Source organism: Protomyctophum parallelum, assembly GCF_964188405.1.
Source record: "Protomyctophum parallelum genome assembly, chromosome: 8".
Taxonomy (NCBI): Eukaryota; Metazoa; Chordata; class Actinopteri; order Myctophiformes; family Myctophidae; genus Protomyctophum; species Protomyctophum parallelum.
The window spans coordinates 28,885,428-28,898,455 of record NC_139703.1 but is presented as its reverse complement, the minus strand read 5'-3'; the positions used below and the strand labels follow the sequence as shown (position 1 = coordinate 28,898,455).

Sequence of the window (13,028 nt, the reverse complement as noted above, 5' to 3'; positions counted from 1 at the left end):
TGCATCGACTGCTTTCACATGACATATCATATGACAAAGTTTCAAATAGCGCACACACGCGCGCACACACACACACACACACACACACACACACACACACACACACACACACACACACACACACACACACACACACACACACACACACACACACACACACACACACACACACACACACACACACACACACACAACTACTCTCTACATGCACATGAATAAAGAAACTTCTTGATTCAGAAACTTCTTGATTCATTTGTTAATGGTCCAAGCCCTACAATATGCCAATAAGCTCAACACCATACAGTACATACTGTGGCTCAGGAGGTAGAGCAGGTCGTCCAATGATCCATGGGTCGGCGGTTCGAATCCCGGCTCCTCCTGTCTACATGTCGAAGTGTCCTTGGGCAAGACACTGAACCCCAAATTGCTCCCGATGTGCTGGTTGGTACCTTGCAATAGCAATAGCTATGGTCATGAAGTCTCACACAAGGCTGTTGTATGATGTTGTGTGTAATCATACAAGGCTGTTTTTTTATGGTGTTGTATTTTAGATGTCCTTCACTGGCAGCGTGCTATGTTTGGTCAGTTTAACGTATGGCCACAGTTGAACATATCTGACATTCTCTCACCCCAGATGCTCACCCCCTGAGTCCAGATGCACTGAGGATGCAGCAGGCCTGTCCTTTCTGCCACAGGACCTACCAGCGAGGAGCCTCGCTCAGGGAGCACATCAAATACTGCCAGGAGAGGGAAGGGAGCCACATGGTCTGTCCGCTTTGTGGATACACTGCCACCTACAGGGCACAAATGGAGAGGCATGTTGCACTGCACAACCAAATACAAGACAAGGTGAGACAAACCTAAAAGAACTAAGTTGAAACTTGCCGCACAAAAAAAACCTATTTGTCAAAATGTAACAAGGCGTATGGGGCAATAATTAAGCACTTACTCTTAATTTCTCACCCCACACTCTTACCCTGTAATTAAAAAGAAATATCATATTGCTTGATTTCAGAACTCTCTTACATTGGACCATGGCACGGAGGCCAGGAAGTTTAAATGTCTACAGTGTGGGAAAGCCTTCAAGTACAAGCACCACCTCAAAGAACATCTACGCATCCACAGTGGTGAGACTGAATATCTGAATAAACAGCTGCAACTACGTAGCTACCCACACATTTTACTAACTCCCTCCCTTCACTTATAACACATGGGATCCGGATGGTGGTGCAGGCCGGGTAAAGTCACTGCCCACCCTGGAGATTGGGGGAGAGTGGAGACACATATAGGCTGTGTTCACTGCAACAGGTGGGAAGCTAGCTGTACTGGGTAGGGCACCTGTTCATCAGGGAGTGTAATTGGGACTGGAAGGGTAGCATGTTTCTCCTGAGGCCTTATCAATAAATCAAAACATGGCACACTCAGAAATAGAAGTCCATATTTTGTATCGTTCCATATGCCTCAAGCTGGCATACCGTACGTTTCCGCTGTCCGGCCTTCCTCAGGCCTCATGCCATCCTGGTGAAACTAGGCTACTCAGGTGAAAAGTGGCGGCTAGTCAGACAACATGTGGTTGTTTACTTACTCTACTACACCACCCTCCAAGACCAACAGTAGGGATTGGCAGTGAAAGTGACTATACAATTTGGCAAATAATAATAATATAAATCACACCTGTGTGAAGTGAGCGGTGCCTTTCATCATGGCGATGATGTATGATGATGACGACGTCATCATACATCCAATCAGCCAATCAAATCATCACATTCCATGCAAACAAACACACCTACACACAAAGCTGTGCATAGGAGCGGCTGCACTTCTCAAAACAAATAGAGAAGATAAAAGCAAATTTTTTATATTGTCCGTTACAGACTATACCAGGGGTGTCGAACTCAACTTGGGGCGAGGGCCACATTCATTCAACCCATAATCTCAGTGGAAATTGGGGAATATGTTGACAATAGTCGACAGCTCTGCCGATTAATAATCGATTCATTGAACCCCATATTAATCAATATCAGATAAAACTCATAAGATTTTATATTATGCACATGCCATGGTCACATAACCATTATATGTTGAGTGCATGCTTTGATGGTTACAGTTTTATAATCAGTTTTGATGCGTAAACCTTTGTGAAGATCATCTCAGTTCTCATTGTATGCTAGTTACTGCCATTCAGGATGGAAAATGAAATCCATTTGGATTTTGGGAGAAGTAGTTCCATAGGGGGCTGGTATGAAGTACTTGATATAAAGAGAACATGTTCAGTTCACTAGTCTACACTCTACTCTACACCTGCCTTCATTTCATCTGATTGTCTGTCTGGCAGGCACTTAACAAGCGATCGTTAACTGTGTCTGTTAGAGAGAGGGGCAGAGAAGTGGCTTTGCTCAACTTGATTTATACTTATATATGACACCCCTGGACTATACTATACTGTAGACATGATGAGCTCTTGTCATGTACATACATACATGACAAGAGAAGAGAAAAGGTGTTTTAATACCAAAGTGCTACCTCTTGTGAGTTGTGACTGATCCGTCTCTGTGGGACTTCCTCCCTCTAGGTGAGAAACCGTACGAGTGCCCCAACTGCAAGAAACGCTTCTCCCACTCGGGCTCCTACAGCTCTCATCTGAGCAGCAAGAAGTGCCTTAGCGGGGGAGGAAATGGAGGAAGTGTGTCTGGAGGAGGAGGAGGAAGCGGAGGGATCTTTAACGGACACGGCCAGAGCTCCTACCCTCACCACCCGTCCCCAACGTCTCCCCCCGCGGGCGGGGGGAGGACCAGCAACGGCAAGGGCTCTCCGTTCCCTGCTCAGGCGCAGGATTACGTTAGACCTCTGGGCCAGAGAACGGAGGACGCTCACCATCACATCTCGGCACAGGAGAACCACCGTAGCCCCATGGCGTTCCCCAGAGCGGCTGACCTGGCCAGGCTCTGGGACCCCATGGCCGGCGTGCTTAAAGGGACCACCCTGTTGCCTTATCTGCCCTCCGGAGCCAAATTTGAGCAAATGCTGCAGGAGATGCTACACAGGGAGGTGAAGCCAGAGGAGGGGAGAGGTGGAGGAGGAGGAGGAGGGGTTGGGATGGATGAAGGGAGGGCGAATTACAATGGAGGTGGTCATCCCGACGGGAAGGTGTCGCCCGACAGAAGTGTAAAACGAGAGAGGGCCAAGTCTAGCGACGGGGAGAGAGGGGCGTTTGCGGTGACCTGCCGCTGGTGCGCACAGCTTTTCCCAAACGCGGCGGTGCTCCTGCAACACGAGCGCTACCTCTGCAAGATGAACAGAGAGGCCGTGGAGATGCCGGAGGTTCCTCACAGAAAAGACCACCTCTCACCGCCGCTCTTCTTCGGTAGAACTCCTCTCCGGGGGACGGAGGGCAGCAAGCCGAGCGGAGTGGCCAACGGCTTCTCCGAAGACAAGTCGCCGGTACAGAAGCCCAACTGGCATTCTGTGCCACAGCAGCTCCTGGTCGCAATGCACTCCCCGTCGCAGCACCGCCCCGACGCCCTGCCCTCGAGGCCATACTGGTCCGGCCTGGAAAGCGGCAGTCCTGGCCAGCCAATCAGCCCGTCTACGGAGCTGACATCACCTCCTCAGACCAGGAGGAGAGTTCCGTCCTCGGGATTCGGTTCTCCTCTCTGCCTCGACCTCTCCACCTGTCCGCCCGATTTCTCCTCGCCTCAGAAGCGGCCCGGCCCACAGAACAGAAGCCCCTGGTCCGGTTCCGGTTCACAGAATGAGCCCTTGGACCTTTCCCTCCCCAAGCCACCCGCAGACCAAGAAGGCGCGAGCAAAACGGTTCACGACAAGCCATCTAGAGGAGAGAAGAGAGAGCTTGAGAAGCAGCAGCATAGGAAAATGAGTCCAAGCCAACCTCAACACTTAACCCTCCACCAGTTCTATAGCGGGTCTGGGGTTCCTGTGTTTGGGGGCTCCATGTACAACGGTTTCCCTGTGTTCAACCCCATGCTCCAGGCCAGTTTAGGGGGACCAGGGCATGAGAGCATCCCCTCTCTTCCCCTCGGCCATCCGACATCCAGCTCTGGTTTCCTCTCTCCTATGACCTACATGATGGAGACTGACACAGAGGCTATGCTGAAGAAGATCCACCAGGAGAGACAAGCTTTAATGGTGAGACACTTTTGCCCGCTTAATTTTTTACTCAACGTGATGTATTACATGTAAAATATACGGCATATGCAATTCTTCTTCTTTCTGGTGACTTGTATGGTGTGTTAGATACAATTATTAAGTACAACACTAATGCAACTTCTCTCACATGACTTATTTTTTGTTTGTGTTCCCTATAGGGCGAGGTGTTAAGTCATGGAGGTTTAGACTACCTCTCTCTAATGGAAGACGGGATGGATGGAGAAGGAGGAGGCCCAGGCAGGAAGAGACTGAAGAAGACAGAGGAAGGCCTGTACGCCTGTGACATCTGTGAAAAGACCTTCCAGAAGAGCAGCTCTTTGCTACGACACAAATATGAACACACAGGTCAGTGGCACATGTCCAACTACACGTATATATTGAGAAATATAAACTCAATGAAGAGAATAAGCCAAATCAGAAACCCAAACTCAATCTACGTCAAACTAAAGTACATACGGGCGGCGGTGGCTCAGGGGTAGAGTGCCTGGATGGTAACCGTAAGGTTGCCAGTTCGAACCCGGGCTCCCCCAGAGTTACTGTCGAAGTGTCCTTGAGCAAGACACTGAACCCCTAATTGCTCCCGATGTGCTAGTTGGTGCCTTGCATGGTTTCCCCTGCCATCGGTGTATGAATGTGTGTGTGAATGGGTGAATGTAATGCACAATCTCTGTAAAGCGCCTTGGATAAAGGCGCTATATAAATGCACCATTTACCATTTACCATACGCTTGTCCGTGAAAATATAAAATACTCATTTGATAAAACGGTTGATATGAAAGTCTACAAATCAAATTAAAAACAAACACAATATGTTTGAGAAGATAATATGAACCGGTGGTTCCCAAACTTTTAGCCCGTGACCCAAAAGAGAAATGATACATTCCCCTGGGACCCTTAGTGAAAATAGCAGATCTACAAGCTCACAACGCGTTGCTTCACACTGCGTTGTGAGCCTGTAGATCTGCTATTTTCACTACTTCTAAAACATTTGTTTTCTAATTTATGGAATGTCTTAGATAGTAATAACAAATTACTTTAATTTAGTATTTAATTTGGTATTAATTCATGAAAACTTTAGTTTTGGGGGGGGAAATGTTTGAGGGGACCCATATAAATGTGTCCTTGATCCACAAATGGGTCCTGACCCAGTGTTTGGGAAGCAGTGATATAAACCATCTCTGCGGATGTGTTACAGGCAAACGCCCGCACGAGTGCAAGATCTGCAACAAGGCCTTCAAGCACAAGCACCACCTGATCGAGCACAGCCGCCTGCACTCAGGAGAGAAGCCCTATCAGTGTGACAAGTGTGGCAAGCGCTTCTCCCACTCGGGCTCGTACTCCCAGCACATGAACCACCGCTATGCCTACTGCAGCAGGGACCAGGACCCCGACCAAGACCCGGAGGAGCCACCCCTCACGCCGGGAACAGGCAACGACCCCGGGGGAGCGCTGTCGCTCTCCGCCGAGGACGCCCAAACCCCCCACCTGTTCCTCAGTGACTCGAGTCTGGACGGAGGCCCCGGAGGCTTTAGGGAGGAGGAGGAGGAGGAGGAGGTGGAGGAAGACAAAGAGGAGAGTCCCAGAGATGATCACGCTTTGAGTTTGTCAGAAGCAGAGGAAAGGCTGGTAGGGTGTGCCGAGTCTGACCATGAATTACCCGAAGAACTGAACAGAGGAGAGCAGAACACGATAGATAACAACAATATAGCAAAACATGTCGGGGCTGAAAGCACAGAGCACCGCCTCTGGGACCAAGGAACAGATCAACAAAATGGAGAACCTGACGAATATGAGCTGAGCCTGGATACAACTGACTCACAATGACCCAGGATCAAAGGTTAGGGAACTTTAAAAGGCCTCAGCAATACATATATACTACAGTACATATAATGTTACATTTTAATTAAGAAAGGATTTTAAATAATACAGACTTTTGTATACGATGGATTGGATATACCACAGAATAAAGAGCCTTACAATGCAGCCATACACATTATGTAACAATGCAATGGACAGTATTGTTTGACACAATATGGACTTGATGTGTTTACTGTGAGTTACATTGTGCCAGTCACTTTATTGCTCACCGCCACAGTTGCCATGGTGTTTAGTCAATTCACAGTGCAGTTAGCCCATTTAGACGTGGAAAGCCTATACGTTGTTACAGCATTTCTGTGTCAAATTTGTAGATTATTTATAAACAAATATTGTGCAGTATTAATTGCATGATGGATGGCGGGTAGACATCTACAGTTTTGTCATTAAATGTCGCTTAATAATGGATAGTCAAATTGTCCACTTAGTCCACCCAGTTGTTGCCATCATGCCGTTTTGTTAGGAATCGGATATTTCTTCTCTTCTTTTAATGTTGAGTAACCTATAGAGTAACATACCTGAACCACCCTCTGATGTATTTAGGGCTTTAGGCTAAACGCTTTATAAGGCTATCTGCTGGCGCTATGGTATTTGACAAGCACTGAACTCAACATTGAAAGAAGTGAGGAAATGTCACCCTATTGGCATGATGGAAACAACAGGGAAAGGTTGTGTAGAAAAGCATTCTTATTCCGATTCTTGTCCATGCACATTATATTCACTTCTGAATATTGTGTGGTATTATTTTTTTGAAAACCTGACCTCTCATATTCAAGCCATACTATAAATGTAAAATATTGTTTTCCATTCAAAACAACAAAACAGCAAACAGGCATGTTTGTCGCCAGGGCGCTCTCTGTGAAATGCGTCAGATGCCACAAGCGTGACGTGGTTAACTACAGGTTTCAGAAGGTTAACTGCATTGTTGACCACCATGCTGGTACTAAAGGCATCAAAGAAGGAAGGGTCTCTTGAAGAGTAAACTGAAAGTGGGTTGTTTATAGTTTAATTTTTCTTTTAAATAAGATGACTGCACCTTTAAAATGCCATGCCTTGTTAGTGGACTGTTGTCCCCTAGTCGCATTTCTGGACAGGATTTTGTGGGAGTATGATAATGAGGTAATTCTTTGAGGTTTTTCCTTTGAAGGGGCAAATAAAACTTGCACTGTCTCACGATCCATTCCATATTTCAAGTAATAAACATATGGAGCCATTTTATTTCTTTTAACGCCAAGCTGTCTGGTCTCGCTCATAATAATTTACATGTGTTGCATCGTCTTAGTTCACACCACGAGGACAATAATGTGTCACACATTTGGACCGCCTGTTGAGGCCCGACGACAGGGTCAAGTAAAAGACTCAGGACACAAAGTGCACCAGCTTTAGCTTCCTCTTTCTGCCTGTGATTCAGCCAACCTGAAAAGTGCCTTAGATGTACTTAGACACTGTGATTAATCAGATGCAGCCGTGGTATGTAAAGATAAGACAGTGGTGCTTGAGGCGTAACTAAGCCTGTAGTGTCCCTGCATACTGTATATGCAACATACACTTCTCACACACTGTGTGTGTCACCAAAGATATGCATACATGCCAAAACCAACCGCTAACCCTGTTTTGATAGTTCCCATTTTGTTTTTTGTTTTTTTTTGCAGGGTGGGGGGGGGGGGGGGGGGGAAATAAGGCATATTTTGTTTACCCTCACATTGCCTTGACAGACTTGTAATGAAGTAATATTTCTTACAAACACACTTAAACGTTTTGTATTTTCTTATATTTGTTATGTTCTTTGCATGAATTTGTGAATATCTGTAATAAAATTGTATATAATTTGTTACCAGAATTGTGTATTGCACTGCTATTTATTTCCTAAACAGAATTTTACTGAATAAAATACTAAATAAAATTAACTAAAATACTAAATAAACTATTTCCTAAATACAATTCTAAATCAGTGGTTTAAAACCAAGTAGCATTGTTAAAGGTCAGCTCTCTTCACTCAAAAAAGCCTGGATTCTTATTGAAAATGATATATAGGACTATAAAATCACTCGGTGTGTAAATATAATCCTGGACGGGTAAAACCCAGTGTCGGGGACTGGCTTGTGGTCAATGCCGTTACTGTAAACAGTTAGCATAATGTGCATGATGATTGGTCAGAGTTGGGGAGTTCATGACGGTGAACCTGCATATACAGTATGTGGTTGTGGTGTTCTCAGGCTGAGCCATGTTAGGATAAGTCAACAACTGGCTAACCATACGAGTCTACATCTTGACGTTCATGGGCCCTAGACCCCCACAACCCCAACACCAATATATATATATTTTTTTTTTAAAGCAATAAAGATATGATACTATACGAAAAAGGAAACAAAATGAGAGAGCATGTTCAGAATGCAATACCATTAAAAATGACTAGAGTAATAAAATTACTCTATGAGAGAAGTCAATCGACTGCTTGATTTGAGATGCTTGATTGCAAATAAATCCACCAGAGGGAGACAGCTTAACGAACAGAGATATGTGAGGTGTGTTACGTTTAACCTTATACTCTGTTGACCGGTGTCCCCCAGGGGCCTATACTGATCTATTTGCAGAAAATAGACGATTTACGAGCTCAGTAATGTGTTGTGACGTGCTGTGAGTTTGTAGATCTGCTATTTTCACAGAATGTTTGCCCATTTCCATTCCGTATCCCATGTTGCTCAAGAATGCACATTTGAGACACAAATACACTTCATGATAATGGATACATTGTGATGCCTTTAATCTACCAGTCACCTGACTTTACCAGACAGGTGAGTGTGGGCTAGACGGTTCACTCACTGACACACTGAAGCAAGAGAAGAGCATTCTCTAAGACTAACACGAGTACTGCTCAGAAAACGAGACAGGACGGGATCCATGTGGATCTTGGACATCATAGCCAGCCTATGTCATCATCATCAGTCAACTATTAGGTAGACCTGTGACACCTCTATATACTCTATTTGGACAAAGGAAGAACATAAATACTGTACATGACTGCATATTATGCTAATATGTTCTAAACATAATGTACATACCTCTCTCTTCACGGGTAATACTATGACATGATGAAGAATACACTAAAAGGATTTCACTGTTTACAATGGAAGCCTACTCACCAACAATAGCTTCCTCAGCACTGCCATCATCCTTGTGTAGCCATTTATCCTAAATAAAGTAAATCACAAAATGCTTTCATCACCTTGGAAAATCATTTTCTCTGCTCATGCACATTCTGATCCTGTTCTTTCACATGCAGTGATATCATTATGGTCAGTGGACTATTGGCCAACTGGATAAAATTGTTATATAGAGGTTTGCGTCTGGCCACTGTGTGGCTAAAAGAGATTTGATGCAGACCAGTGGTTTTCAACCTTTTTCATATCAAGGCCCATTAATGAGATGCCTTGCAGACCAAAACTAAAGAATATGTCCACATTTCCATGCTGTATTGATGTTGGTACAATAGGAGAGACAACAGGGGATCATTTTGGTTTCATTTTACGGGTCCATTTGGTTTCATTTTACACTTTCAAGAGTTAAAGATCCATAAGGGTCCACTCCATTTGGTTACCAACTCTCCATCATTTAGCTGGGGACCACCTGGAACCCCCTGAAGGACCACTGGTTGAAAACCACTGGTGTAGAAAGAGGGAAAAGAGGAGCTGACCAAGAATATAATCCTGGGGCTCAATGAATGAAATAAGGTTAAGTGGTTAAAAATGATGCTAATGTTCATTAATTTCAGGTCATTTTCATGTCGTCTTATCGACTCACTGAAGGCTCAGCTCTGCAGACACCTTCTTGTTTACCCTACTATTTAAAGTCTGAGTTTAATACATACATGAATGAATGATTTATATTTGTAATAGGTCTACATATATTGCGATATAGCTGCTAATCTTCTTCGCACAGCTAGCTTGCAAGACGCACCATTCTGATTAATTGAAAATGGAGGACCGTGATGTAAACTCACAGTAAAGTGGGGGAAAAAAGTGTTTTTGTTATTATACAAAAACAAGCGTTGTGACCCTCTCTTTTCTTCTTTGATCTTTTTTCTTCAGTTCCTTAACTTTCTTCTTTCGCGGGGCATGACTATGACAAGAGGAAGACGCAGGTGTTTTATAAAAGATAATGTTGACATCGGGTTGACATGGTTGTAATTGCGCGATGACGTCATTACGTAACGTCTACTCTACACTGACAATTCAATGGCTGAAATATAGGCCTAATAATAATAATAATAATAATAATAATTAAAAACATAAACTAAACAAGGTAAAAATGTGACAGTGAGAAAACTGCTTGAAACTTGAAAGTCATATAGCCTATTGGTGAAAACCTTTTTGTATTATTATTTTTATTTTTAATACCACATGCTGCTCCACAATGTCAAATGCCTCAAGAGTCAAAGTGACCTATCTGGTTCCCAAAGTGGGGTCCGGTGACTATAATAATAATATTAAATTATATGATATACTAGGATACATTTAATAAATACCCTTTTCATTTTCATTTTTTCCACAGAATCAAAGGTTTTATGGTTATTGATGATTCTATAGGCTTAAAATAATATATATAAATATCTTTGTAAATCTCTATGGGAAAAACGAATGGCCGATCTTTCAGTGGGTCCAGAAAACCACGGCCACTGCTATGCTCTATTGAGGCCTGGTATACCTCAGAGGTCAGTGAAAGGGTCAGTGTGAGAGTGTAACAGGGCTGGGGTGGCCCTCGGGTGGGTAGACCGGAGTCCTTGTGGAGTCCTTGGGGGGGCTTTGATTTTGATATTAAGAAAATAGGAAGTAGATATTTCAGTATGTTCTGTGCACGGCTCCCTGGCATGGAAGCATCTGTGAGGAAAGTATTCGAAGCAGACTTGCAAGGTGAAGTGTTTACATGTTCGTACAGTAGTATGAATGGTACATAACACTATAGTATAGTGTTATGTACTGTAGATAGTTGCAGCCAGGGCCTCGTTGTATAGGATACTGTCAAAACACTTCAGCAATCCTCCTTGTTATTAGGTTTTTCTATCATTTTTGTCACACAATTAACTCCAACTCCTAGCTTTGCTCCATTCAATGTTTGTTACTGCATGTGCCGCCGTATTTGTCTGGTTTAATAGGTAAACCCTGCAGAATGATGCTCACCACCACGCTGATCAGGTAACTTACTTTTGAATGGGTAATGGTATTCATCATGTTTGAGTTGAACTTGACACCCTATGGTACAGTACCATGGTCCGTAAAAGTTTGGCATGTCAGTGCAGCTCAACCTGAAAATAGGCCAAAATACTTCTTCAACGTTCCCTTTGTAGTTCAGCATTTTCAGTATCTCTAAAATTCTAATATTTTAAAGTGGCAAGTAAAATACATTGATTTAAAGTACATTTTTTATATGCCAGACAGTCTGCTTCAAATTCTTTGACAGTGTGAACAGCAGGATTCTTCAGCGTCCTTCGCAAGGTCGGATGTGGGATATGTGGCCCATGAATTGGGACAACGCTTTGAATTAAAGGTCTATATTTCCAGAGCTTTAAAGAATACAGTTGTGCTGCAGCTTGGCTTGCCTTGGTTGTAACTGTACGGTAGTTAGCCACAATGAAATAAGAAGACACAAGACTCATCATGACAGAGGCTCTCTTTCAGTCTTTGTGAGGGGAATTATCCTGTGCGTCTGAGTCCAATTAGTATGACTCAGGCCAGTCGTGACCGCTTAAATCAGCCATCACCAAACACAGCTATCAAGTAACGAACATTCTAGAAACCTCATGATAAATTAGCCCCCACCCCTCCCACCCCCCGTCCGATGGTGAACATCACCAATTGCAGATCCTCCATCGCTGCAAAGATTGTTTTTATTAGTCTATTTGTCTTGTTTTTTCTTATCTGATTTTTATTTCATTACATTTCAATAATATATCTTATTAACTTACTAACTGTATTGTATTGCTGTTGTCAGAACTTGTCACACCAACCTGTATACCTGTATATATAAGTGAAAAACAAGTAAACCCTAATTAACAATCCTAGTATAATATACTGTATATATAAACACACACATGGAGCTTCTCCGGAGTCAAGCATAAACATTTAGCATTGTTGCTTGTTGGTAAGAATATATTTGTCATATTTTAATGCTTTTTCATCCCATCATACTATATGCCGGCACCCCACACATCATCATTAATAAACATATTGTTCATAATAAACATGTTATTTAAATGACATATATCTTTTTAATCATGCCCCTGGCAGCCTGGTTTACACTTCGGTATATATGACTGTGTAGTGTGCCGAAAATAGCGATCAGCTCACAACTCGCATGCACAATGCGTTATGGGCTTGTAGATTTTTTCAGAACACGAGACAGTCGTACGACGGAGCATAAATCAGGCATGATTCTAATATTAGAGACTGATTAGCGCCATCACACCACCAAGAAGAATATAAAAGACATCACAGAGAGCTGTGTCCTCAAGTGTTTTCTGCCATTGGGTTTTTTTTATTGACACATAAATCTCTTTCAAAATCAGAGGTTGGAGAGAGAATAAAACATAATAGGACATAATTACAGTAATGTACAAAATCTGTACAAAGAGTCTGAAATATTGAATCATTTAAACGTCTTGCAAGAAATAAGACACCAGATTTGCCCTAAAAGCATTTTCTTTTATGCCATGAATGGAAATGTTCACTCTCACAATATGGGGAATGGGACATATAAAATCAAATAAACTGAAAAATAATCAGAGAAATTAAACTACTGTAACTAACTTTAGACTAAATGTACACATTGACTCTGATACCAGAGTCAATCAAACAGGTCAAATAAACAACTGTGTGGTTCTTTATTTAGGCAAGAAAATAATATTACTGTGGCAATCAAACATAAAAGCATGACCCTGGAAATGAACAGAAACAGAAACACACAATGGAAGAAAACAAATCTCCAATTATG

At 43.1% G+C, this 13,028-nt stretch overlaps 1 protein-coding gene across 1 annotated transcript in view; it reads left to right on the top strand.

Moving 5' to 3' along the window:
- Positions 1-7,050, top strand: part of LOC310862828 (zinc finger E-box-binding homeobox 2) — a 35,227-nt gene extending 28,177 nt beyond the window's left edge. Inside the window, exons 4-8 of the mRNA XM_083770930.1 lie at positions 635-849; positions 1,016-1,127; positions 2,573-4,146; positions 4,326-4,512; positions 5,362-7,050. Of these exons, the coding sequence (XP_083627056.1) occupies positions 635-849; positions 1,016-1,127; positions 2,573-4,146; positions 4,326-4,512; positions 5,362-5,990 (2,717 nt within the window). The 3' untranslated portion in view covers positions 5,991-7,050. The remainder of the gene's footprint in view (positions 1-634; positions 850-1,015; positions 1,128-2,572; positions 4,147-4,325; positions 4,513-5,361) is intronic.
- The last annotated feature ends 5,978 nt before the right edge of the window (positions 7,051-13,028 follow it).